At 41.7% G+C, this 27,825-nt stretch overlaps 4 protein-coding genes and 2 long non-coding RNA genes across 11 annotated transcripts in view; 2 read left to right on the forward strand and 4 right to left on the reverse strand.

The window, feature by feature from the left end:
• LOC309700493 (uncharacterized protein) overlaps positions 1–27,825 on the reverse strand; it is a 2,098,293-nt gene that overhangs the window by 446,824 nt on the left and 1,623,644 nt on the right. The gene's annotated exons all lie outside the window — the stretch shown is intronic.
• Positions 1–27,825, reverse strand: part of LOC309700585 (protein NLRC3-like) — an 85,879-nt gene that overhangs the window by 17,698 nt on the left and 40,356 nt on the right. The window lies entirely within an intron of this gene.
• On the forward strand, positions 3,686–7,897 carry LOC309700848 (uncharacterized protein). 5 transcript variants are annotated; one of them, XM_082524700.1, is made up of 10 exons: positions 3,686–3,906; positions 4,004–4,182; positions 4,279–4,372; positions 5,832–5,949; positions 6,024–6,115; positions 6,217–6,310; positions 6,672–6,773; positions 6,972–7,137; positions 7,263–7,418; positions 7,650–7,897. In XM_082524700.1, exons 1-8 carry the CDS (start codon positions 3,850–3,852, stop codon positions 7,088–7,090), a joined length of 855 nt encoding a protein of 284 aa, XP_082380826.1. In that variant the 5' UTR covers positions 3,686–3,849; the 3' UTR covers positions 7,091–7,137; positions 7,263–7,418; positions 7,650–7,897. The 5 variants fall into 5 exon arrangements, with proteins under 5 accessions (XP_082380826.1, XP_082380828.1, XP_082380829.1 ...); XM_082524702.1 differs by lacking the exon at positions 6,672–6,773 and having other exon boundaries at positions 7,650–7,896; XM_082524703.1 differs by lacking the exons at positions 7,263–7,418; positions 7,650–7,897 and having other exon boundaries at positions 6,672–6,742; positions 6,972–7,124.
• On the reverse strand, positions 10,325–11,830 carry LOC309701606. Its single transcript, XR_014275165.1, has 2 exons — positions 11,578–11,830; positions 10,325–11,246 (listed from the first exon to the last, which is right to left on the reverse strand). It is a non-coding gene; the product is annotated as an uncharacterized lncRNA (long non-coding RNA).
• On the reverse strand, positions 12,698–16,448 carry LOC309701547. Its single transcript, XR_014275068.1, has 2 exons — positions 15,230–16,448; positions 12,698–14,642 (listed from the first exon to the last, which is right to left on the reverse strand). It is a non-coding gene; the product is annotated as an uncharacterized lncRNA (long non-coding RNA).
• LOC309701152 (uncharacterized protein) lies at positions 13,525–27,279 on the forward strand. Of its 2 annotated transcripts, XM_082525189.1 has the most exons (8): positions 13,525–13,969; positions 24,808–24,913; positions 25,605–25,668; positions 25,795–25,882; positions 25,961–26,069; positions 26,301–26,409; positions 26,638–26,708; positions 26,832–27,279. In XM_082525189.1, exons 2-8 carry the CDS (start codon positions 24,818–24,820, stop codon positions 26,952–26,954), a joined length of 660 nt encoding a protein of 219 aa, XP_082381315.1. In that variant the 5' UTR covers positions 13,525–13,969; positions 24,808–24,817; the 3' UTR covers positions 26,955–27,279. The 2 variants fall into 2 exon arrangements, 1 of the variants encoding a protein (XP_082381315.1); XR_014274888.1 differs by lacking the exons at positions 13,525–13,969; positions 26,301–26,409; positions 26,638–26,708 and having other exon boundaries at positions 24,622–24,913; positions 25,247–25,668; positions 25,795–26,069; positions 26,832–26,903.

Below are 27,825 nucleotides of genomic sequence, written 5' to 3' on the forward strand. Positions count from 1 at the left end.
GATTTAAAGGAGAGAGTGAGAAACTTGATCATCCATCCTCATAATACATGTTTATCAGTATCTGCTGTGACCATACTGCAGTAATAACTACAAGTCTACATTTCTGTGACTGTTGATCAATCACAGCAGGAATCTGAGCTCATCTCTGCACACAGAGCAGCTTCAGCTCTGGGATAAACTGCTCGCTTCACGTCCTTCTCAGCTCACAGACACTCATCCTGATATTTTCCTTTAACATTTGATGCTATAATTCATCTGAGTTTACACTTTATCTGCATAAATACAGAAAAACAGACCCAAACACCAGAAACCATCAGTTTCACCATGTAGAATATATTGTTGTCTCCTTTTAATTCAGAGAAAAACTCTGATTTGGATTTTCTCTGTTCTCTTTGCCACAGCCCATCCCAGCAGCAGCTGAAGCAGCTGACTGTCACAACACTGAATAACACTTTAGGAGGAATTTCAGAGGTCAGTAAAGCTCCAGTTTCAACATCAGTTAATTAATCATAGTTCATCATAAATGTTAACCTGGCTGGCACACATGTTAATGTTAGCCATTTAAATATTAGCAGTTAGCTGAGGCCACAAGAAGAAGAGGCCCTAGAAGAACAATGGATGATAAGATTAGATTTTCAAGACTGGGCAGAGACGTGTTTTCCTTTACTGTCTCTTACAGAGGAGGGAGCAGATACCAGACGAGGTCACGGAGGTACGGGGAGGATTCGCAGCAGACAGCAAGACTGCCACGTCCATGCGAGAGAGCGATGGCTACGATAATCTCTGTTTTTGTCTCCCTATATAATGTTGTACAGCCCATGTGAGGGTTATCCTCTCTGTGAACCAGATGCTTGATTTCACACAGAGGTCCACCAACTGAATTTGATCAGTTATGGAACGATTTACCTCGACAGGCTCCTTCACTCGCTGCTTTTAAACCTCCTTTAAAACACACTTTTACTCCCTGACCTTTGACCCAGTGTGACATGTTGACTCACTACCTCAGACAGCTTAAAAATAGTCTTTTTGTTTTTTGGTGCTGCCTAAAAGAACCGTAAATATCTGTCCTATATACAGTTATGTTCATATATTTTTGTGCTACATCAGGAAACTCAAAAACATAGTTTTTAATATTTTAATCCTTATTTTTAAAACTGTTTTTGTCATTTTTCTTCTCCCATTGCATCAAAATCATTATTTACACTGAATAAATGAGTCAGCAGCTCTCTTACATTGTTGCTGCAGGTTCATTACTGAACCTTAGAGGTACGTCTTTGGACCGGTCACTCCTCACAGACACACAGCTGGATGCTGCAGATCCTGCTCCATCCTCTTCCTCCATCTTCTTGATGTCAGGGTGGAGTTAGTCTGAGAGGCAAACACACACACTCAGAGGTGCTGTTGTACTGGAAGCATCACACTGACGGGTTTCTAAAGTTCTCATTGATCATTTCATGGAGTTTCTGTGGTAAACACTGTCCTGTGACGTATGTGTTATGGTGAGGGTCATGAGGGCTAACCAGCCCCACTCCTTACTCCTCATATTTCAGCCTGAAGCACAATAACAGCCTAAACCTAACCAGAAGGCTTTAACCTCAAAGGGACTTCATGGTTAGAAATAAAGGTTCAATGAAATGAAGCAGATCATAAAAACATGAGTTCCAACTTTAAAAGAAGCATCCACACGATGACGGCACAGCAGAGGAGCACTTTCTCTAACACACTGATTCAGTTCCACTGACACAAGGACACACACAGGAAGGCACACACACACAAGCCTTTATAAGAAACAACACAATCATCTGCGCTTGACTTGTCAATCCAAGTCCTTAGCCCATGAGCCCGCGGTATCAGACCACAGATATTCTCTTACTTTGAAAAAATAAAGACAGTTTTCAGAACAGACCTGATGTTTATGCTACAGCCTGTTTACCAATATAATCAATATCAGATATCAGAGCAACAGAAACCTCGGTGATCAGGACGCTGGGACTGAGAACAGGAAGTGGCTCAAACGTCACAGTTTCATAACGTCACCCTGAACTCCACTCACGGAGTTTCTGTCGCCATTGTAGTTTTTAAAAAGTCCCGTGATAAAGGCGGGTCTTTCTGTGAATCCGCACGCTCATTGGCTAATAACTTGAGATTGACACATCGTTATCCAATGAGCGTGCGGGAACTTCCGACATAAAGTTGTTTCCTTTGAAAAACCAAAGTCTGATTATTTTTGCCTCCACTGACGGAGCCTGTTGTTCCCGCCACAGAGACACAGTAATGTCAGAGCGGTGTTAACACTCACCCTGCCTCAGCACAGCTCTCACTCTCCTCCTGCTCTCTCACACTAAACGGAGGCTCAGCTAAACTCACTTCCTCTCTACTTACAGGAAACCAGCGCTCAGAGGAGCCGACCGGCCTCACATTTCACCCACAGACACGAACAGCGTGGAATTATTTTATGTCATAAGAAGAAACATATTCATGTGAACACTCACCTGCCTCAGCTCCACCTTCCTCCTCCTGCTTTCACTTTCACTGCTGCTCCCTAAACACAGAGGATGCTGGGACTGGTAGTTGTTTCCTTCCGGTGCGGTCTTCCTCTTTGTTTGTTTGTGTTTGTGTTCAAGATATTTCGATCATGTAAACATAGGGTTGCCAACTCCATGAGAAATAAATAAGGGACACCTCGTGGCCAGGGCCGGGCGACCCAGTTGTCTTCACCCTTCCCAGTGTGGTGAATTTTTTAGCTCTTTTTTTGTGTGTGAAATTATTTTTTTAACCATTTGACTTGAATTTGATTTAAGTAGATGCATATTCTTTGTGATATGAACACATGAAAATCATTTAGCCATTTATTTTTAGCTCAAAATGACAACATTAACACAGTAAAACAGGTCTCTTTCTTAAACAGAAGCCTGTCATGCTTAACTCTTGAGAATAAAAGTAAATCTTTCTTTAAAAGAACTCTGTCCTGCTTAACTTAAAATTATATAAATTAATAGAAAACAATAGAAAGAAAAATATTCTTGTAACAGTGCACATTTAGTGCATTTAGTGCAATTGGCTTCAGCTGAGGTATTATTTCAGCTTTTCTAAAGCTAATCAGCTGCTCCTGTTTGTAAACCCGCTTGTTCCCATGATTACGCATCTTAACTCATCATCATTATTCATCTATGTATTACTTTTATGTATTAGTCATCTATTTGTTGTAATCATCTATCCTTGCAGTTGTTTATTACACAAAATAAATTATATTATCACACTTCTGGCCATATAGCGCTGATATTCACTGCACATGCCCATATTAACCTTAACCAGAGGGTTTAAAAAACAAGCCAGTGTTTACATACCATATCTGCTTCTGCCGTGGCCTGGTGGACAAAAACTTGGTTAAGGGTTCCCCGAGCTTTCACGCCCCTCATGTTCTTCATGTGCCCACCACTAGAAGCATGCCTATGGAAAAAGTGCGCCGGCACACAGTGCAGTGCGCTTTAAAGGTGTTATCGTGCACTTTCCCAGCCAGGCGTTTTCCTTTTCCCATTCCTCCCTGTACTTTTTTTATTTCTCTGAGGGGAACAAACATTGCTCGCTCGTGAGCGTGTCACCACAGCCGCTCACACTGCTCATGCACAAATACGTAAACGTTGGTGAAAAAGACGGAGCAGACCTTCCTAAAGGCCGTTATAACCTTGCACTGCCAGTGGTCAGCTGCACCAGCTGTGGCCTAATGTGGTCCCCCTCAGTTAAGGACTTCCAGGGTGGTGGATATTGGCCTGGCACCTTAAATTTCTGCACCCTGTTTTCAATGGATGTCTTTCAGTCTTTCTATGACATTAAGAAGCTGCAGCAGGGATGTCACTTAAGGCCTTTGTCAAAGTGCTGGATGAACGAACAGCCCATTTTGGAAGGGTGAGTTTCTAAATTTGTCAAGTTTAAGGAAATTGTGCAAATCAATGTTTATGATGACTGTCCGTGAATATTCTGTTGTTTGTCCTCTACTTAAAAGACTGGCCGAATATCAGCTGATGCCTTCAGCAAAAGTTTCTTGGAGTGGAGTGCTGTAAAGTTTGAGGTGGACAGGATGTGCAAGGAGCCATGCTTTAGCTGCCCTGCCTGCACTCCAGACATGCTCGCCGTCTCAGTTGATGGAAACCACAAGCTTTATCGCTTTCAATCAAATGCAAGGTACGTTATGCATTGTGTACATAAATCAAATATGGATTTGTACAAAAATTGTATTTTGATGTTTCTTTTCAAACAACTGTCACCGTGTTCGTTCAGCACTTCAGAGCAGGGGAACTTTGAAGGTGTCTTCATTGAGAAAGATGAGGAAGTTGCTGAGTTTGTGAAATACATCCAGAGACACACAAATGATGTAAGATACACATATATATCAGTGCTGTCAGCGTTAATCTTGTTAAAATGACGTTAACGCCATAACCATATACTCATACGTGTGTGTGTGTGGATACATATTTGGATGGGTGGATATTTACTTTGTTTTTCTCTTGGTGTTGTCGTATTTACTTGACTTTATCTTAATGCACACTTCATTTTGTCACCATGTGTATTTAAAAAAATAAAAACATGGTTTTTATGAGGTGTTGTGTGAACGTGACTTAAGGCTAATTCAGCTAATTCTTTTGCATTTGTGTTAAAAAAGTTTGTCCCTGATAGGGCGTAATCACGTCGTGTCTTTGAGTGTGTAGGTCCCAGGGAAAGGGTTGTGTGGATCTTCATCTTGGACTGCAGCAAAGGAGTCGAGCAAAAAGTCCACTGGGAAGTTGGATGAAGAGGGCATGGAAATAGCTGTTTGTTTGCTGTTAGTCCTCCTAGCTGCATTGAACATGTTTCGAGGGGAGATCTTTGCTTACCCCCTTTTTCTCCAGAGGAAGTTGGCAGCTAGCGTCCCAGGACATATTATGTTCCTTTGCTCCGATGTGGCCTGTAAATATTTCCCATATTTAACCAACATGGCTCAGCAGCGCCCTGAGCTGAGGAACCTCTTGTCAATGCGTCCTTTTGGCTACGTTCACACTGCAGGCGAAAGCGCACCAAATCCGACTTTTTTGACCCTATGCGACCCATATCCGATCATGGTGTGACAGTGTGAACGGCACAAATCCGATATTTTCAAACCCAATTTGGGTCACTTTCGTATGTGGTACTGAATCCGATACATATCCGATGTTTCAGAAAGCGACTGCTGTGTGAACGGTCAAGTCGCATTAAATCCGTCTTTTACGTCACTGACACAAGACAGACGCCAATTATCAGCGCCGGAGAAGCGCCCGTTAAGACATCGCAAACGCTTCCTGGCCATCCGGTGAAACTGCTGGGAAGACAGCGTTGGAGAAACGTGAACATTTTATTTGTACTGTATAATCTGCAGATTCTGACAGAAATCTGCAGCTATCCTTTGAAGCACCGCTCCTCTAAAACAGCAATAAGGATCATTATTAGGTTATTTACATTATTATGTAAATAACAAAATAACTTAAAGCAAAAATTGGGAAACGTGAAGTCCGAAGTCTTTATATTAAGGGCCATCAGTCAAACAATATTGTTGCTCTGGGTCTAAACAGAGCGCGTTTGCTGTCGCATTTTATTTGTAGTGTGAACACGCAGATAAAAAAATCGGATTTGATCAAAAAATCGGAATTGAGCATTAAGACCTGCAGAGTGAACGTAGCCTTTCTCTCCGTCATGCATGCAAAAGCTCACACTTGGATGTGCGAGGTATACTGCAGCTTGTAGGCTTGGATACGTTTAAGACATTTTGTTATAAGGTTGAATGAATTCAGCAGTCATGTATTGTGACCTCCTTTCTATAGATCAAATGGGGAGGTGCGTTTCAGGATGGGGCCGGTTCTACAGTTGGAGAAGAGGTGGAGCAAGTAAACAGTTTCCTGTCTAGGGCGGCCATCACAACGAAGTACATGTCTAAAGCAGGTGTGTGTCTGTGTGTGAGATTCCACTCAGTCTCCTGCTCTTTCATTCTTATTTGTATACTAACTGAAATGCAGGGCGAACAGACATGCTGAGCCTCCTGGCTTTGGGCTGGAACAAAAGGAAAGTGGAACAACTGGGCCGCACTTTGAGCCAGAGATATCTAAAGGTCATTTTTTCAACACCCATTTTAATGTGTGTGGTAATGGGGCAAAAACACCAGTACTCTAAAAATGTCCATATGAATGACATTTATTAATGTATTCTTAGATCATAAGGATCCTTAGAGAACAAGTGGAGAGCCTGAATGCGAGCAGAAATGAGCTGGGTGTGGATGACGACACACTGCAGCAGTGGGCTGAAGGTGAGTCTCAATATAATGCACTCGTGTATAACAACAGGACCCACCATGGCCTCATTATAGAACTTAGAGTTAAGATCTTTCTGACAGTGTCAACAAACAATGAAAAATAAGCTTGTAAAAGCAGAATTGATGGCAGAGTTGTTGCGTTTGATCAAATTGGATTGGACCTGGGTTGAAGTGATGTCGTACTAGTTGGTTTTATAAAGCTGAACACCAACATACTTGTTATCTCATGATAATGCAGCACATGAAGGCTCCAGATGTCTTATAATGAATATCATCAAGTCAGTGATTACAGAGTCCACTGTAGTTTGGTGACTGTTACTCATCCTGTGTTCTGATTAATATTCCTCTCACTTAGAAACGGATCAAACTGATGGCAGCCTTGGAGCGTTGCAGGCACGAGTAGAGGAGCTTGTCGTCATCATCAGAGTGCGAACACAAAGTCTTTACAGACAAAATGGTGTCACAGTTTCTTTGAAACGGACCGTTTGATGCTCAGTTTGTACAGCTTGTACAGCTACTTTGTAAACAGAATAAAATCAGATCCAGGTTTGTTTAAGCTGGATGTGATTTGTTCTAGCAAACGAATTGATGAGTGTAGATTAAAATGTAAATATATGCATTATGTGAAGGTGTTCCTTTTTATGATTATTTACAGATAGCAACAAGAGGCGACACAGAATTCGCAAGGTCATCTTAGATGAGAAGAAACGCTTGGCGGCTGCTGTTGACGACTACAACAAGGAAACAAGCAACAAAGCAAATCGTATCCAGTGATGCCCTCATGCAGAGCGACGTTTGGCCCTGGCAGAGCACAAGTGAACGTAAGCTCTTGATTTCTAAATATCCTTTTTAAACAAACTCCCAGTATCTGAGCAGTAGTTGAATGTTTTGTTCTTGAATCATAATATGCTGCTATGTTTTCCCATCTGATGTTGTTAAACTGTAGCTGCTGCTGACCTCCGGACAAAGAGAAAGGTCTTTGAGAAGGTGATGGCTGTGAGGCGCCTGAGAGAGGAGGAGATGATCCTTTGCAGGGAGATGCAGCATCACTGGACAGTGTTGCGAATGCGATCTGTGGTGTTGGGGACAATCTCCTCAGACTGTAAGCACATCTTTTATTTATTTATACATTTGGTGATGAATTGATTGAAAATAATAGCAGATGCTAAAGTCTTACTGGATCTTTTACCTATATTTGGGTTGCTAGCTAACACTGCCTTCTCCCTTAAAAAAAAGTTTAATCACATGATCCTAACTCCTTGTGTTTATGAGGTGAGTTTTTTTGTCTGTTTGTTTGTTTTACTTATATTTAATAGTTTTGTTGTTTTTACAGCCTCCCTTGTTGGCATGTCGGAGGATGCACAGAAAGGACTCCATAGCCTGGTTTAAAAACAAAGTGAACTGAAAGCTGAAACGCTCAAAGTAAAGGACGTGTACAAGAGAATCCTCAGCCACCAACCACTCCTGGAAATGGACTCGGAGGAGGAGGAGGACGTTTCAGACGATGAGAGTGATTTGAGCACTTCTGATGAAGACTGATTGTGTCATCATTGATGTTATGTTTGCTAGAATAAAAAGTTAATCACATCTGTTTAATGTGATTTTTATAATGTCTGTTTTAGAAATTGCTTATCAACAGACATTTTACATGTTGAGAAGAAAAATGTAATTCCCTTGGTGCAGTTGTTTACCCTGAATCATTCTTTCCCATCTAATTTAATGACTAGTGCAAATGTTCAGATACAATAACATAATTGAATTCATGGGATGCTTTCTGGGCTGCTCAAATTACCACAAAATGTAAAAGCACCAGGCAGCACACTCACAAGGACATGTTTTGTTCAGTGTTTTGTTGAAGAAATCAACAAGTACAACTGAGATGTTTGCTGTAGTGGTGTGTTTGTTAAGAAGCATGCCAGCACACTGGTGAACTGACAGTCCCAGAATGCACCCGAGCCAGTGACTCGCCCCAGAACAAATGACATTAATTATCTAGAAAGACAACCGTGATCAAAGACTAAGTAAAAGAGTAGGAAACAAAAGATAAGGAAAGGTACTGTGGGGTAGGAAAGAAAGGCCAGAGCCGTGCAAAATGACCTCCAGCAGGCCACAAATATGCACGTCTGCTCAAACGGTCAGATACTGACTCCATGAGGGTGGTATGAGGGCTCGACGTCCACAGGTGGGGGTTGTGCTTACAGCCCAACACCGTGCAGGATGTTTGGCATTTGCCAGAGAACACCAAGCTTGGCAACTTTGCCACTGGCGCCCTGTGCTCTTCACAGATGAAAGCAGGTTCACACTGAGCACGTGTGACAGAGTCTGGAGACGCCGTGGAGAACCTTCTGCTGCCTGAGTTGGCAGATGCTCTAGTCCTGGAGTCTGGGAGGAGATCCATCAGGAGACCATCTGCCACTTCATCAGGAGCATGCCCAGGTGTTGTAGTGAGGTCATACAGGCATGTGGAGGCCACACAGACTACAGAGCCTCATTTTGACGTGTTTGAAGGACATTACATCAAACCAGATGAATGATTCTGTATTGCACTGATCAAGGAACCAACCCAATAGGAGCTAAAGGCATCCTCTTCACATTACTTAACATAGTGAGTTTATACTATGTTTAATGTGCATTTTCTTCATCGGTCTAGAACATAACATGTTAGCGCTCACTGGTCCTTTTTGGAGACAGATCCTGAGACAGCAGGCAGCTTTGGAGAACTCATGCCAGCTGTGGTCATTAAGGAATCCTTTGATTTAATATTGATTTCATGACAACTATCCTCAGGCACATATTCCTGGATATATACAATGACACGAGTAGACACTAACCCCCAGCAGTCTGGTCCTATGACAGCATAACTAAGGGCTGACCTGAACCAGCCCCAACTATAAGCTCTATAAAGAAGTGAAGTCTTATGCCAACTCTTAAAAGTCTTGACCATGTCCACCTCCAAAACTCATAATGGACTTTGGAGGTGGACAGCTATCAAGCTCCTCACAGAGGAGCAGCTTGACAGCTAACAGCTCCCAATTTAGTTTAGTCCAAATACATGAATTCAAATTGAGGTGATAACTATTTATCAACAGTATGAATGTCTGTTCCCGTCCAACAAAGTTGTTACTACATACCATGTTGAGCAAGGCTTCCACTTGACTTTAACTTCTTCTTTTTCCTGAAAAACATGATATAAACAAACAATTAATTCAGAAAGACATGCAGGTTGCATACAAAAAGGAGCCTACAAACATTTGTGTACTGTTGAATGGCTCAATATATTATACAGTTAGTTTACAAAAATATAAGAACCACTACAATGCTTGTACTGCCAGCATCGAGTGCATGTCAGCAAAGCAACACTGCTTACATTGTGGCTCACAAGCTCCACTCCTTTTCATCAAAACCAAAATTTTATCTACATTCTGTTTTTTACACTTTAAATCCCAGTTAGGTTAAATATTACCAGTAGCTTTTCAGATAAAACAGTAATAAAGTCCTAATGGTTTCATAAATCTTCATATTTTTTTTCATATAAGCATCGGGGACAAGGCTGTCTTGCAACTGTTGAGGTCACTAGTGTGCGCCCTATTTCTTCCAGGATCACTCTTCATTTGTAGGTTTTAGTGGACTCCTACTACTGTGAAGTGGTTTTCATGGGACAGGGGCTTGTATTCCAAGATCTGGGAGATTGTAGAAATGAGCTGTGATGCCCTTCTTGCCATCTTTCCAGAAATATCAGTGATCTGGAAGCTGTTAGGCTGACTTACAGCAGCAGCACTTTCTGCACCTGCAGAAACTCCAGGACACATTTACTAACAGTGTTTGTTGCTGTGTGTGCTGCAGCTGCAGCTTTGAATTTTTTTTGAGAGCTAATATTTTGGCTTTGGTGTCTTGTTATGAAATGTACAAGAGTAAGAGTGTTAGCATGTGTGTCAAAGCTACGTTTGACTGGGAAACTCAAAGCTCAATAACCTGTATCAACAACAATTCACTGCAGCCTGTGTAATATTTGATGCATCATAATTTATTCCAGTCTATCTTGCAAATACATGTTTGCGTTGCAATGTCATGCACAACACACACAACTATTAGAGCCTTAAGATCAAACCTGCGTCATTCTTTTGGTCCACTGCAGTGTAGCAGTCAAACAAGGAGAAGTGAAGTGGCCCCAAATGGCCAGGATAGAGATCAGAGGGTTAATGCGTAAAATGCATAAAAATATTATTGATTACAGGATAATACATTAATGTTAATATCAACAATAAGCTTTTTACTCTGAAGTTACAAGTATAAACAATGCTGTTACATTTACACTTACATTTTTTACTATAAGTATGGAAACAAGTGAACAGCATTTTATAATAAGTTTAACTGGAATTCTGTACACTGAAAAACAAACAACAGATAAAAAACACAAACAAACAGCCAGTGCCTTCATCTGTCCATTAAATGTCAAACATCGCTTTGACCTGTAGTCTCTGCTCGTCAGCACATGCTTTTAAAAAGAGCTCCATGTCCTCTGCAAACTGAAAAACAAAGAGGAAGAAGTCCCTCTACACAAAAACACTGTGGATGACAGGCCAGGCAAACATCTATTGACCTGTTTGAATGCCTCCTCATCATGTGAGCCTTGAAGTTTTTTTGTAAGAAGACTAAGACCACAGTGAGGACGTTTCATTTTCATGGACTTTCCACAAGCCCCAGTTTCATTTAGCACAGAGGGTGGAGCACATGAATGTTCTACCCAAGATTCAGGAAATGGTTTAGATGCTGGAGACGAGACATGGAGAGGGAGACGAGGCTCCACGGAGAGTTCAGTGGGGAGCAGTCCTGAATGCTGACATGACAATAATTGCCTTGCCATATCCCCACGCTGTATGACTGTCATGTTACAGAAGGGCAGTGAAAGTGCACCGGCACATCATTTTGTCTGTAAGAGAGAAAAAAAGAAAAAACATGTAATTTAAATGTAGTTGTATAGAATGCAGTCAGTTTATCTAACAATCAGATTGTACATATTAACAAAAATATCCAAGCCGTCCTCAATAATGAAAGCAAAATGGTGTGGATCACAAGAGCTGTCAGGAAATGTGGTGAACAGGAAAAATATTTAATGAAAACACTTTTTTTCTCTCGCTGATGAATGAACTGAACTGTACAATGTGAAAAATAACTTTTAAGTCAACAAAGACCTGCAGAGGTGCTGAAAAGAAGTGCATATTTATGACTTTAACTATGAGGTATATTTAATACCAACATACCTTTGAAAGGCAAAGCACTTTGAATGTGTCCATTTATATGCTGCTCAATCTTTGCCCTGACAGCAGGGCTGAGAGTGGGGCACAGAGGGCAGTGAAACAGCCAACACGTGGTGCATTCCTGCAATTCTGGCCTGGAGGCAGAACTCCAATTTGATATTTGCATCTAAAACAGAGAGAAAAACAGATAAACACCATATACACATTTAAGTTCAGGTTTTAGCAGAAATAACACGTTACAGTTAGCATGTAAGAGATTTGGGAGAAAATTCTTTACAAAAACATAATTTACAAGAAACTTTTATTTGTGACATACGTATCTATTGACATATAAAAGACAAGTGAACAAAGGCTAACTAACATCTTGGCAATAAAGCAGAATAAATAGAGAATATTAGTATTTATACATATATAAAACTCTCTGTGACGACCTTTACAATGTTTTTGCAGGTGGAATGAGAGACATGAATAAAGTGCAATATGCAGTAAATGGAACAATGTGCATTGATGTTACAGATCGTGAAAAGTAGTGAAGTGAATTTGTTCATAACAAGCAAAAATCAAATACGTTTGAAACTGACCACTAAATGCTAACCAGAGGTGTCAAAAGTGCACATTCTTACTAAAGTTTAGATGCCTCGGGGGTCTGACCGTTGTTGTAGCGCTAACAAAGTGCCAACATAATCAGTGTAAGCAAACTAGATGATTCCTACAATTATATAATTATTAACGGCAAATTTAGACATGAAAGACTCTGTAACAACCTTTACGATCCACTTGCAAGGTTTCCACAGTCGATGGCTGTATCCCAATTCAGGGTCTGCAGCATTAAAGTTCGCAGCCTCAACGGTCCATGAACTCTGAACATCTGAACTCTGAAGCATGAACTCTGTGTCAAAGATTCAAGCTGCAGTTATTTATATTTCCTATCACCTTAAATCTTCACTCAAAGACACTCAAGTATCTGTGACAGTGTGTATATAGATGTATCATATATAAGAGAGAAATATTGTTATTTTAATATGTTGGCATTACTAAATGTGGCTCAGTGCTTACATATATGTGTAAAAAGCAAATGTACGAGCTGTGATAACTGTGTCTGATAGAATGAAGAGTAGACTGATAAATGAAATATTCCTTTATTGGGTGAGAAAATCAGACCATGTCATAACTGCTTTAAGTCATACAGAATAGACATCAGAGCCTTAAACAGGCTGACTTCTGCTAAATGGGTCAAACTGGGCAGAAAGTCTACAAACACATAACATCCTTATAGAATATGATGTAACACTATAGATCAACTTAGCTCAGAATATATAAAGCAAATAAACAATTACAGCAATATGATGCAACAAACACAGCAGTGCTACTGATCCAAAATACTCAAAGCTTCATAGAACTGAAACAAACATTTATTTTTAGCTCCATTCTGCTGCTGATACAGACTTTAGGTTTCTGAACATTAAACTTGTTGCTGCCTTTCATAGTGTGTAACTTGAAGGCCCTGAGTACTTTCTCCCACACTGAAAACACTGGGAGGATAACATTATTTGAACATTACCTAATAAGACTGATTCAGGACAGACAGTTATGTTAAACTTTCCTAGCAGTCCTTCACAAACAGGGAACAGTCTGTCTATTCTCTCCATCTGTCAGCTGCTGCTGGCTCTTCCTCCTCCTCTTCCTCACACACTGCTGAGTTTGTCCTGGTGGATCATCAGGGCTGCAAAGCCTCACAGATGATGTGCAGCAGTGGGTCCCTCAGTCTGTCCTCACTCTGGACACTTGCAGTCGTCACACATGGAAATCAAATGTGTGATAAGGTGCAGGATTCAAACACAAGTGTAACTTATAAACACATGTTCATACTTTTATTCCACAATCAGAGAGAAAGAAACAGAGAGAGAGTGCAGGACCATAGCTGGACTTGCCATCGGGCATACCGGGCATTTGCCCGGTGGGCCGCTGGCGATTTTTTGCTTTTATGGGCCGATCGATTTTTTTTTTTTTTTGGAAGGGTATAAATAATGAAAGGTGTTGGATTGGCCAATTGGTCATGATCGACTCTGGGCTGGACCAATTACAGCCGAGGAGGTCGGATGCACCCTCCCCCTTGTTTAGCAATCTTATAGATGAACTAAAGAAAATGGAGAACAAAAAAAGGAAAGAAGGTGCAGAAAAAATTAGGGCCAAAAAGAAACAAGCCCTTCAGGCAGACGCTGCCAAATGTGTAAAAATAACTGAATTGTTTGGCGGTAGCTGTGGCATAGCTTCCACAGATTTAGCAACATCAGCAAGTGGTGGAGGCCAGCAGGTGGATAAGGGAAAGGGGAGGCAAGAGGAGGAGAGACCCGAGGCGGCCGCCGGTCATAGTGGCAGAGGAACTGAACTTCAGGTAAGAAGTTATGACCTGCTGTCTATCTGTGTCAGATATAAACCAAGTTTAGTTGTAGTTTGTTTTCGTTGTGCTGACTTTTTACAGTCGCTTAGAATAACTGGTACTAGCTAGCATGACGGAGTTTATATACTGCTGGGCGGGTGCTATGAAGTTACTGATAGTAAATTTTATTTTATGCTTAAGGTTAGTTTCTCAAACTCCTCAAAATCTTAGCAAATTGTGCCAATCCTTACATGTTGCACCAGGCTGATTTATCATCAAAAGTGGAGAAGTCTGTGACAGAGGAGACAGAAGAGCAGCAGAGAGAGATGGAGCAAGAGAGAGAAATAAAAGAGCAGGAGATGGAGATGGAGAGATGACTTTATGTCATCCATGAGGGATGCATTTGACATATGTTTCACATATTATAGCCCAACAAGTTACTTATAGCAATTTAAATACGAGCAATCACTTTTTGGCAGACAATCACTTTTTGGCACAACACCGGCTATTTTTTGTGTTTCTTTTTATCGCTCTGTAGCTGAGTTCAATTGAAAGCCTGCATGCGCTAGTACCTCTTGCCACAAGTTCCCAGAATCCTTTGCGGTTTTTACCCCTGAATGACGTCACATTTTTGGTGGGCCGGTCTCTAGTCAAAATGCCCGGGCCGATTTTTTGTCCCAGTTCAGCCCTGTGCAGGACAGACAGACAGGTGACAGTCTCAGGTGTACACACTGCTACACAACAGCACCAGAGAAGGAGGATTTAGTGTTTGTGTTATTACGAGTGCTAAACAAGAAGAGTTCCAGATGGTGCAGTGGACACATGTGTGACTGCTGTGATTAAAGCATCTTTCTTTCAGCTTAACGAGTGAACCGTCAGCTCGTTCAAACACACGTTAAAGTCCGTTTGGCTCGACACCACCGAACAGAGGCAGCAATATAACATAGCTAACATTAACAGTGCAGTGAATCCTGCTTGTGCCGTGATATTCAGGACTGCAAACCGAGCAGCATCACTGACTTTCAGCTTGTTGTGTTTGTGGATAAATGACTGACTTTAATTATCCACAAAATCATCACATTCTCTGTAGGATTAAGGTCGACTATTGAACAGCGTATATTTTAAAGTAAAGGCTTTAAAACCAAGTAAACGCTGAAAGTACAAACATCACTAATGTCACATAACTTTGCCAACATGTGGCCAACAGGAATGTTTTAATGTTTTTCATTATTAAACATCTACACATAAATAAGTGACATAATATTCAGTACTTACTTCTGAAAGTTTACTCTTCAGCCGCCCCTCTTCCGCCGTTTTCTTTCGGCAACATTATCCACACCCACCGCCGCGCCGTTCTCTCAGAACTGAAGAAACTTCTTGGATAAAATGTCTTCAAGAAATTTAAAGCAGTTCAGACGCTTTTCTTTCCCAGCTCCTCAGACTGTCCACCCTGTTAGCTTCGTTAAGCAGCCATGAAGAGTAGAAGGCCAAGTATGAGTTTCAAACAATAAACACATTTATTTTTAAACCCTGCAAATAAACAACATTAACATCAAAAGTTTTACATTTCCTAAATGTATCCCACAATCTGAATATAACACCCACTTCCCCACGTTTGATCCGCTGTGTTAAATATGATTAAGAACAGAATGCAATCATTTGCAAATCCTGTAAACCAGTATTTTAAACAAAGTGAGAAAATGAAACATTTAAAGAAAAATATTAGCCCATTTTGAATTTGATGGCAGCATCCTCTCTCCAAAAACTAAAGGCTTTACGATGTTTAGTGCTGGACCATGTTGGTTAATGTGTAAACTCAACAGTTTCCATTTTGATTAACCTGACCAACATCTAACATAGAACACCTTTGAAGTGGACCTCGCAGCCTGTGGATAACTTCAAACACGTCGAGGTCTTCAGAGGCTGAACTTTGACCCAGCATCACAAGGAGCGCCATAAACACTTGTTACAGTTATTAGAAGGAACCCAGCCTTTAGACATCCCCACAATGACATCGTGACCAAGGGTCTGTTGCATGATTTTTAACATGGCTACAATGTGTCGTCTGCTGAGTCATCGTTTAATACAACAACGTACTGAAAGAGAGCATTCAGCATCTGACTGAGCTGGACTAACCTTCCCTTTCAAAAGTGAAAACTGCAACATAAAACTGGAATACAACCAACTTCTAATGAAATGTAACATTTTATAACATGAACACAGATTCCAGGTGAGCTGTGTCTTCCAGGACTGGATTTACCAGAACAGGTATGAGGACGGTGCCTGACGGGCATGTACGAGCTGGAGTGGATCCCAGCTAACACAGGGTGAGGAGACAGACGACCGTTCACGCTCACACTTATTCACCAGTTAACCTAACCCCACTACCTGAATGTCTGTGAACTGTGGGAGGAAGCCAGAGTCCCCTGAGAGGACCCACACAAACACGGGGAGAACATCCAACCTCCACAGAGACTCTCTCTGCACTAAAAGCACAAAATAAAAACCACACCGTCATGTAATTCAAGAAACTGGTCTTAAAAACAGTTAATCTAATATGTCCACATGGAGCCCGTGTTAAGGTCTGTACTGGGCTTCAGAACATCAAGTGAACAACGTCAGATGGGACCTGAGTGCGTTGTCTCCTGATAGAAAGTGCTGAGGATCAGAAGGACTCAGGGACAACACAATATCTGTCCAGCAGAGGGCGGCATTATTCCAAACGGCTCCATCCTAGAAACATGATGTGGAACAGCTGACCTGTAGATCTGCTCAAGAACAATCGTCACAGTCTGATCACAGTCAGTCCCACGTCTGCCATGTTCTCAGCTTCCTTTAGTACAGGTAGCTTTAATGATCATTTCAAGTGTGGTTGTTTCATGGAAACAGAGAGCAGACTGCAACATCCGTGACAGCCACCTCTAACACTCTGATGGACGTGTGGACAGCAATGCTGCCTGGAACAGTACCGATGTTTCAGGGCTGATGACGTTTTTGGGTGGGACATCTACATCCTGACATATCAAGGTTACTTTACTTTTACGTAAATTTGCTTTACAGAAAAATAATAGCATTTGTCATCCCTTCACAAACACACACATCGATTTAAACCTGACAGACACATATTTGGAAAGTAGACGCGATTAATCAAATCAGAAAAACAGTTATTAGTTATTAAGTTTAGTGACGGCAGCAGGGACAAAGCTGCTTTTATAAGACTTTGTCCTGCATCATTCTCATGATAAAACAGACTCAATGGCCCCAAGATATTTATATGACTGCACTTGCTCAGGTTTGTCCGGATTTCAAACTGTTCTAAAAGTCTTTTGATTCAAATCTGGGGCTGTGTTATTGAAAGCAGCAGAGAAATCGATGAACTGAAGTCCTTTACTCTCTACATGTTTGACAATCAGGTGAAGTAGAATCAAAAGCGCGTCCTCCACTCCTCTGTTGGGCTCATGTGCAATCTGCATTGAATCAAGCTGAAGTTCAGTGTCTTCCATAATCACATTTCTGATGATTTGTTCAAAGACTGAGGTGAGGGCAGCAGGCCTGAAGTCGTTTAGAACTTTTGGACGACTAGATTTAGGACCAGGAACCACAACAGCTTCTTTCCCAAGAGAGGGCATGAACGATTTATTCAGAATAACCTAAAATATAGGACTGAGTTCTTGAGCACAAGTGTAGGAGCCATATGAGTTGTTCCTTTTTGTTTTGGATTAAGAGGGTTGGTTTAAATGCACACCTTGTATTGGTGCACGGGTGTGAGGCGTGACTCGTGGGCGTGTTAGGTGATAAATGTGGTTGCACTCATCTGTTCACCGCACCTGATGAGCAGAAAGGTCGGGTGAGCATGAGGGGAAACCTGTTGACCCCAGCTTGAGTCATTTTGATGCATTTTTGGCTGTAACTTGATGTATGCTTTATGCACTAATTGATGCCATAGGCCGATGTTGTAGTTTGGTGTAGTAATTGGTGTAATTCTTTGTGAGTTGCAGTCATTGTGTTTGTGCAGTCTGTGCATTTGTTTAATAGTTCGATGTGCTGATTTGTATAGTGGACAGTAACACGTGGAATTAAAGGAGCAAATAGTGCAGAAGTGCATCTCATGTGTTTGTTGTTGTCGTCATCAGCGTCCTCATGTTTAGCCTGCTGCGGACATTTGCTGGAGGAGCCACAACAACTTGTCAACAGAAGAGTTTGTAGGTTTTATTGGATTATTTATATATAGTTTTATTGGTGAGAGTTTAAGGTTCGCTGTTGCCTTTTAGAGTAAGCCTGTGGCTTCACACAGCTGTTTCAATCAGGAGTCTTATTCCCCTGTTAGGTTTCAGCAGTTTCACCTGCATTAGGCGTTGTACTGATTTGCTTTCTATTGTGCATCAGGCGGCTGAAGCCATTGGCTTGGGAGTACCGCCGCAGTTTGTGTTTAAGACAGTTTGTCTTCCTCACAGCTGACGGTATGGAGGTACATAAATACCCATCGCCAGTATGTACGGAAGACTAGGCTGGGTTAGCTAGGTTTAACAGGCAGATAAGTGGGGATGTTACTCCTGTTAATTGTGTGCGTCCAAGGTTTATTGAAAGGAACGTCATTAATTTGATGTGTTGGAATGAAGCTCTGTGGCATAGGTGCAGTTCAGCGTTTGGATTTTGTAATGTTTGAGTTATGAGTTATGTGAGTTATGCAAACAACAAAGTTTTTTGCAGCTGTTCACCTAAAAATGCAGCCAAGACGTTTTTAAAATAAACATTTCAAACTATTTACAGAACAATCAGCTGTTCGGCATCAAATCTGATGCCACACAAATTATTTGTGCCACTGCAAAAAATAATTTCTGTCCACTATGAGATAAAGGAGAACAACAGCCTGATACCTGCAGGCCTGACAACAGCAGATGTATCACTCCACATCAGCCACGCCGCTTTGCTAGCTAAAACACATAAGGACGCTGTCATAGCCTGTCAACCATGTTGATTAGCTGCGTATATACACGAATGTGAATCGCATCATTGGCTGGACTATGGGATAAGGTGGCATCATTCTAATCGCATACAGGAGCAGCCGGACACTTACTGACTATTAACTACTCGATTTAAATCAAGACGCAACCTCTCGCGCTCTCTCTCTCTCTCACTCACTCACTCACTCACACACACACACACACACACACACACACACACACACACACACACACACTCTCTTTCTAACAGCCATCTTCAAGATAAAACAAATCAAGCTCCAATAACTAGTGAAAAATGTAAAAACTCTCCAAGACATCTGGATTAACGTTAAATCCTAATAACTGTGAACTCTTTGCCATAAATGATAAACTGTAAGATTCCTGTTAAATCAGAAATAAGATATTTGGAAATTCATCTCACAAAGGACCAAAAAGTAAATCGGTCGTTGAACGTGGAGAAGAAACTAAAAGAATTCAAGACCAAACTGAACTCTGGGCTTTTGTCACGGTTCTGGGTCATTTTGACCCAGCATTTTCAGTTCTTATATTACTTTGTATTATGGTTTGTATCCCGATGCTTTTGTTTATTGGTATTCCATGTTTCTGTTATTCTTAGTGAGGGATTAGTTCTTAGGTTGTGTCTCGTGTTTAGTATAGGTTCAGTGTCAAGTCTGCGTCTGTTTCTTGTTTCCTGTTTTATTGTGAAGGGTTGTCTCATGTCAGTGGCTGTATCCCAATTCAGGGTCTGCAGCCTTAAAGTACGCATTTCAAGGCCGATTACGTCACAGCGGCGTGCCGAAGGCTGTCCCAATTCAAAGGCTGCTCCAAATGCGGCCGTGAAATGCGTCCTTCATTTCCCTGAATTTTAAGGCTGTGGCAGTGTAGACTTCGTGGCCCAACATATCCCAGAATGCATAGCGCGGCAGTGGGTGTGGATAATTTAGCCGAAAAATGGCATTAAAACGGATCTCCAATGTGCACTGGACGACAGGAGGGGGAAATCCTTGTGAAAGTGGCCAAAAGACACGAAAAAGGTTACGGCAAAAACAACTAATCATCCGTGTGGATACTAACTCACTCGCCTGGCTAGTGCGCTGCAGAGAGGACGTGAGTAACATCAGTTCTTTTAAGTGAAGGATGTTTTTGAAAATACTGAGAAAATGTCAGGAGGCGTTGGACAAATGGACATTTTTGATAATGGCAAAGAGGATTGAACAACATATGTGGTGAGAGATGAACAATATTGTCTGGTTAACAAAATAGAGGATGAGAGGAAAGTTGCTGTGTTCCTGAGTGTCATGGGAGGAAAAACATACAACTTGTTGCGCAGCATCAAACAAAAACTAAATGTGCAAAAGAGACCGAAAGCTGCATGAAGTAACTGAGAAAGACTCAAATGATTCTCAGGAGGATTTGGCATGCCTGGAGCTGTACACAATGCAAGAGAAAGACAATGATGCAATATGGCTCACACCAAAAATACAAGAGGTTGAGTTACAGATGGAACTGGACACTGGGTCTGCCCTCTCACTGATCTTATATGAAGATTACAGAGACAAATTCCCCAATCTGAAACTGAAACACACCTCGGTGAAACTGAAAACATACACAGGTGAAAGAATAACTCCTCTGGGAAAAGTGAAAGTGGAATATGAGAAAAAGAAACGCAACCTGGAACTTTATGTCAATGAGACTGGAACGAGGCCCGAGTGCACATTCTGGGGATGAAAGACTGAAACAGAAACTTAATAACCGTGCCCAGGTGATCAAAGATGGAATCAGCACCCTGAAAAATATTAAAGCACAGATCATACTGGAGGACAATGCAAAACCAAGATTTCACAAGGCACGTCCTGTACCTTATGCTTTATGCCCCAAAGTCGAAGCAGAGCTCCAGCGCTTGGAAGAGCAAGGAATACTCACCAAGGTGGAATGGTCAGATTGGGCTACACCAATAGTGTCAGTAAGCAAGAAAGCAAGTGACAGAGTGCAGATCTGTGGTGATTTTAAGGTTTCAGTGAACCCAGTTCTCCACATAGATCAGTACCCACTTCCGCGGATAGAAGACATATTCACAGCAGTCGCAGGTGGCAAACACTTTTCAAAAACTGACCTTGCCCAGGCTTATCTCCAGTTGGAAGTAGAAGAGACATCCAGGAAATATGTGGTGATAAACACTCACAAAGGCCCATATCAGTACAACAGGCTGGTATTTGGTATCGCCAGTGTCCCAGCAGTATGGCAACGTGCCATGGATCAGGTCCTACAAGGCATTCCAGGAACAGTGTTTTCTGGATGACATAATAGTCACTGGTGTTGATGAGGAAACTCATCTGGCTAACCTAACAGCAGTCCTGGCCAGGCTAGAAAAATATGGATTGAGAGCAAACAAAAACAAATGTGAGTTCTTCAAGGATGCCATTGAGTATTGTGGACACAAGATCGACAGACATGGGCTCCACAAAACCGAGGACAAAGTTGAAGCAGTCCTGAAGGCACCAGACACTAAAAATGTGAGTCAGCTACGTTCATTCTTGGGCTTAATTAATTATTACCACAAGTTTCTACCAAACCTTTCAACAGTCCTGCACCCGCTGAACTCTCTGCTGCAACAAAATGTCAAATGGAAATGGACAAAAAACTATGAAGAGGCATTTAATTTAGTTAAGTTAAGCAGCTCATTACATCAGAGGAGGTTCTGACACACTTTGACCCCAATCTACCACTTCGCCTCGCCTGTGATGCCTCACCATATGGCATTGGTGCCGTGCTATCTCACAAAATGCCTGATCGATCCGAACGACTACTTGCCTTTGCCTCAAGGTCCCTAAATGCAGCCGAGCGCAACTATACGCAGATAGACAGAGAAACACTCAGTCTAGTGTGGGGAGTGAAGAAGTTTAATCAGTATTTATATGGACGACACTTCACCCTGATCACAGACCACCGACCGCTGGTGTCCATCTTTAACCCTCAGAAAGGTATTCCAACCATGGCTTGCGTACGCTTGCTTGGGCTTTGTTCCTGGGTGCACACACCTACACCATTGAGTTCAAAGGGACAAAGCTACATGGAAATGCAGATGGACTTTCACGTCTTCCACACATGCAACCCACCGAAGAAATGACTGCTCCAGCTACTGTGTTTCATGTTACACAAATGGAACCCCTACCTGTCACAAGTGCTCAGGTGAAAAGAGAAACGAGCCAAAACACAATCTTGTCAAACGATCTTACTGTGAATGGTTGGCCGTCCTGTAGTGACACTCAGTTCTCTGCGTACTCCACCCGCAAAGACCAACTATCCGTTTGCCAAGGATGTGTCATGTGGGGAACTCGTGTCATCCTGCCACCCAAACTACGTACAAAGGTACTGGACTCACTGCACGATGGACATTTGGGTGTTAAGATGAAAGGTCTTGCTAGAAGCTATGTTTGGTGGCCAGGCACTGATTGTGAAATGGAGAATATGGCTAAATCCTGCATTGTTTGCCAGCAGACGCTGCGCCAGCCTCAAACAGCACCTGTACACGCGTGGGAGTGGCCATCCGCTCCATGGCAACGCATTCATATAGACTATGCTGGCCCATTTATGGACTAAATGTTCCTGGTTGTGGTTGATGCCCACTCAAAGTGGCCAGAAATCTTCCCCGTAAAGCAAGCAACAGCTGCCAGCACGATCAATAGTCTTTGGTCACCGTTTGCACGCACAGGTCCGCCACAACAGCTCGTAAGTGACAATGGTCATCAGTTTACTGGAGAGGAGTTCCAGTGTTTCCTTAGGAGTAACGGCATACGACATATCACTTCAGCTCCCCATCATCCTGCAACAAAGCTGAACCAGCCAGTCGCACAGAGGGGAAACCGCTACAACAGAAAATTGACAATTTTTTTACTGTCTTACCACTCATGCAACAACTGGACACACACCTGCAATGCTCTTCATGGGATGAGATCTGAGATCACATCTAGATTTGCTGAAACCAGACATTCGCAAGGATGTCCAAGATAAACAGTCTTCCATGGTGGAAGCAACAAGAAACAAAACCAGGTTCTTCAATGTTGGACAAAAAGTTCTCGCCAGAGACTACAGAGACCCAAGTCAGAAATGGCATTCTGGCACGATTCGTTCACGGACCGGACCGCTGATATACACCATAAATGTTGGAGCCAACTTAGTCTGGTGTAGACATGTTGATCAGATTCTAGATGCAGAATGTCACGTGGTTCCAGAGCAACCTGAGAGGACACATCTACACTTCAAGATTCAGAAGAGTTTGCCCTCGCTTCACCACCTGAGGTTCAGGGTTTACGTGAAACCACCAATGTTCAAACACCTGAACTTTCCACACAGAGCACTATGGACTCTGACCAAACAGGCAGACGTTACCCTGAGAGAAATCGCAGAGCACCTCAGAGACTGAACTTATAGGTTTCCAGTTCATTTTGTAAGGAAAGCGGTTAAAATGTTTAAGAGGAAACAACCTACCTCTATGTTGTAAATCACTGAATAGGTGTCATATTTCAGTTTAAGTACAATTATTGGGTTACGGCATTTACCTGAAAATATCTCGATTGTTTGATACTTAATGTGTTCATCAAAGCTGGATGGGAGGAACTGTGATGTATTTAGTAAAATCAGTCTATATTTTGTGGTAAAGTAGAGAACACCAAGCATGGTGCATGTGCGCATTGATATGCCTGTGCCTTTCCACAATATGGTTAATAAAGTAAGTTACTAACAACCAAAAATGTGTTGTTACTTTACCAGTTAAGTTATAAGAGAGAACATAACAAACTGGTTGAGATCCTGGATTAAAGAGGGAATGGGAAGGGAAGAGGAGTACAGAGGACTGATTGGTCGGTTCGTGAGGAGAATCACCTGAAACTGAATGTGGCCAAAACAAAGGTGCTGGTGGTGGACTAATTGTAATTTAAAATGTGAACATTTTAGCTGTCCTCCATCATTCTCCCTGAGGAGTCGAGTTACGGTGACTTTGTATCTTCTACAAGAGACGCACAAGAGCAAGTTTAAAAAAAAACTGTAGAGGAAAATATGGCAAAGTCCCAAGACTTACAAAAGGAAGCTTATGCTAGACGAGTCCAGAAGTACAGAAACCTTGTGTACAGCGTTGGAGATGAAGTTCTTCTCTTGAACATGAAACGTGGAAGGAAGGGAGGAAGACTTGATCCAGATTTTTCAGGACCCTACACCATTCAAGACATCGCTGGCAAATGTGTGAGATTAAAAAAACACGGAAGGAGCAACTTTAAGAAATCACTACAGCATTGACCATATCAAGCCGTACAGAAGAAGCCACCATGTAAATATCAGTGACAAGTAAAAATACCCAACTCGCAGTCAGACGGTGAACAGCAGCACAGACCTGAAGATGCCCCCCTGCCATCCTACTGCTAACCCTCAGTGCCAGCAAAGTCCAGAGGATTCATTATGCACCCAAAACGGCTGACACAAGGAGTTTAATTGTGTTCCAGGACCAGAAACGCGTGAACAAGAACTTCCCTCCCGGAAACAAAGCTTAGAAAATGAAGGTGACATAGTGAACAACTCTTTTTGACCAGTTGGTCATTTGTTGCCAGTTTGGCGTTGCAACTTAATTGACTGTTGCATGACTTTGTTTGCATTTTGCAGTCTTCAACTCATATTAGATGTAAAGAAACATGCACTGAGCTTGTGGAAGTCTGGAAATGGATCTGCCTGTCAGTAATTTTCTCTTTTGCCCACCCGCTGTACCTTTCCTATTTCTCTGCGTGTAAATGCATGCCTATTGTATTGACTTTTTCCTGTTGTGGCCCGTCGGCCTTTACCAAGCGTATCCACTAGAAATCTCATGCATGCCTGAGCTAACTTATCATATTTTTCTTTTAGTAAAGAGGCTATGGCGTGCAAAGGATACTGGGCGCTTGGAGGCAGCTGTTGGACCATACAAGTTATTTTTCGAACACTGCAGGGGTCACGGTGGCTTTCTGATGAGGTAAGAGAACTTATCATTATTGATTCTGATTTCGAGGTTCTGCTCCTTCTGAAGCATTTGCAGTGCAGAGACCATTAATAGTTTAAAATGTGCGGGTAGGTCGGGGGGTTTGTATTGCAAAACTCTGATAAGGTTTCACCCATTCACTTCAACAGGAAAAAATGTTATCAACCACAACACAGATGTTGTGACATCATAATACCCAGTTTCAGTATATGCAGAAAGAACCTTTATCAGCAATTATATTCCTTTAGATGTTTTTGTGTACAGCACTCAAGCAGTTACTTCAAAAATTGTTGCTGTTGTTGTATAAACTCAGATTTTTCAAAACAGGTCATTGATGCATATCTGCACCGTGTTATTGAGAGACGAAAGGTAAGTAAGAAATGTCATTTACCTACTAATTTTGAAATAAAATAAAAAAACCCTATTTACTGTTCTATAACATTTTTCTATACTTGTGCAGAATGCTGCACACCTGCTCTGTTCAGTAGTTGCAAGCTCGTTGTTTTCTGGGCAGTTCAGATGCCTCAACTGGTATGTTGAAAGCTCAGAAGTGGTCCAAACAGTTGACTCCTTTCTGTTGCTGAGGAAAGAGTTCGGTTCCTTTAAAGAAGACTATATTTGAAAACACCCTGAGACGCATGGTACCTAAGTAAATCCAAATTACTCTGCACTTCCAATCCCACAGATGAAGTTCCCAGTTGAAGACGTGGCTGTGCCCTGTGAACTTTGGTACACACTGGATTCTTGTGGTATGTGTTCATTTTGTTATTAATTTGCGTAATTTGTTGTGAAGCAGTTTCTTGACAAAGTGTTATTTTTAAATAAGTTTTCAGTGGCACAAACAATTGTAATTTTTAATTTAACTTTTTCTTTAGATTGTCAACATTTCTGCACAGAAAATACTGCTCATAGACCCCATGGGAATGAAGGTGTTTATGACAGGAAAATTCTGCGCAACTGGAGGTATGTATGATACTGAGGTGTTATTCTTAGATTAAAAAAAAAAATCTTGTTTCATTACAAACACTTTTGTTCAACTAGGAATTTTCTGAGGATGAGAGGGCATGAAGACACCATGGAGTGGCAGTTACAGACTATGCAACACAACAAGCGACAGGATTCCAGCAGTTGTGGAGTTTTACTGTTAAAGGTAACCCTTATTCAAATGATTCAGTTTCTTGTTAGCTAGAATTAAGACTTTAAGTGAATTTAAGTGAAGTGAAAGTTATTTCGGTCAACAACAACAAAGATGATCATTTTACATAGAAGTACTTAATCATACAGTAACTGAAAAAGGAATAGGCTGAAGCCTTGTGGCTTATAATTATCCTATCCTTTACCTAATTAAGACTTTACATTCTAATTATGATCAATCTCACAGTTTGCAGAACACTACCTTGATTTTGGAGAGGTCAGTGAGGTGTCAACCACTACAGAGCCAGTTGTGCTGGAGCGAATGCAGATAGCTTGCACCCTACTTGAAAATCGAGGTAAGTCCAGTAAAGTCCTTATCACGTTAGTGCGTACTTCCAATTTAAATAGTGCTTTTCAAACAGCACAGTACAAATAGTGCTCTTCAAACACTTTCAGATAAGACCCTTCTCAAAGTCTAATTTAGACTAATTTTCCAGGAAGTATATTTGGAAAAAATGTACTATTATTTTTTAATTATTCAATAAATAATGTTTGATTAAAACCTAACTATGATTGTGTTTCAGGGAACGCTGAGGACTACTGCATTGTTTGCTCCATGTTAGATGCTAACGCTGACCGCAGCATGATTGAAATGGTAAAACAAAACAAAACAAAAGAAACACATAAGTCTTAGTATCATTACTTGCCAATCATAATTAAAATGTTGAGTAATAGTATTCACCAAACAGAATATGAGCCATTTATTTTTCCTTTCCAGGTGCAGTGTGAATCTTGCCAAAGATGGGCACATTTTGCATGTGAAAAATATAAAGAGAGCAACCAAGAATATAAATGCCAAAAATGTAGCCAGAGTCAGACAGAGACTGTGCAGAGACTGTAGAAGGACAGAGCAGCAGCAGAGCAGTCCAGATACACTGATGATCCTCTGTCAGATCCAGAGGGACACACAGGGATGATGCTGGACTCTACATTGTGTCTGACAGTGGAGCTGTTCTCAGAGCAGTTCACTCTGCAGCACTGACAGTCATCTGCACTTCTTCTCATTCCTCTGTCAGTCACTGCTGGATGAAGCTCTCCTCTCCACCTCCCAGTAACATGGCCCAGTCAGAGCGTCTCTACACACAAGCTGCTGCTGCTTCAACCTCTCTGGATCATCAGGACACAGCTCCTCCTCTCTCAGCACACACACCGTCCTGTTTACCATCATAGCCTCCACCTGCAGAGAGAAGAAGGAAGAGCAGAGGAGATAAACGCGTGTTTCCAGAGACTCTTCATCAGCTGTCAGTCAGTGATGCAGCACATCCAGTATAAAGAGCAGCAGGGACTTCAGTGCTGGGACTGTACTAGGACTCATTGTTGCTTCACTTTTTCTAATCTTTGGATTTTTATTGAAGTTGATGAAAATGTTTTTCCCTCCTAGTTTGAGTTTGGACTTTCATTCATTAGAAGAACCTTGGTGTGTCCACTCTGAGCTCTGTAGGAACCCCAACAACAAGCCCAACAATCCAGATGGACGGTTCCAGCTGTTAACTGGAGGAATTCCATCCAAACATCTGCTCTCACTAGATTCTTCCTCACCTACAGACTGTGTTCTTCACTGCTTTAAACTTGGAAATGAATGCAGTCATTGGTCTGCGTGCTGCTTTGTTCAGAGAGCTGATTGGCTGTTGACAGTGTTTGATCAGAGCGTGTCAGTCGTTACTATGGTGACCATAAAGGTCAGAAACAGGAAGTGTTTGTGTCCAATCCTG

This window comes from Aulonocara stuartgranti (assembly GCF_965226115.1).
Source record: "Aulonocara stuartgranti genome assembly, chromosome: 3".
Taxonomy (NCBI): Eukaryota; Metazoa; Chordata; class Actinopteri; order Cichliformes; family Cichlidae; genus Aulonocara; species Aulonocara stuartgranti.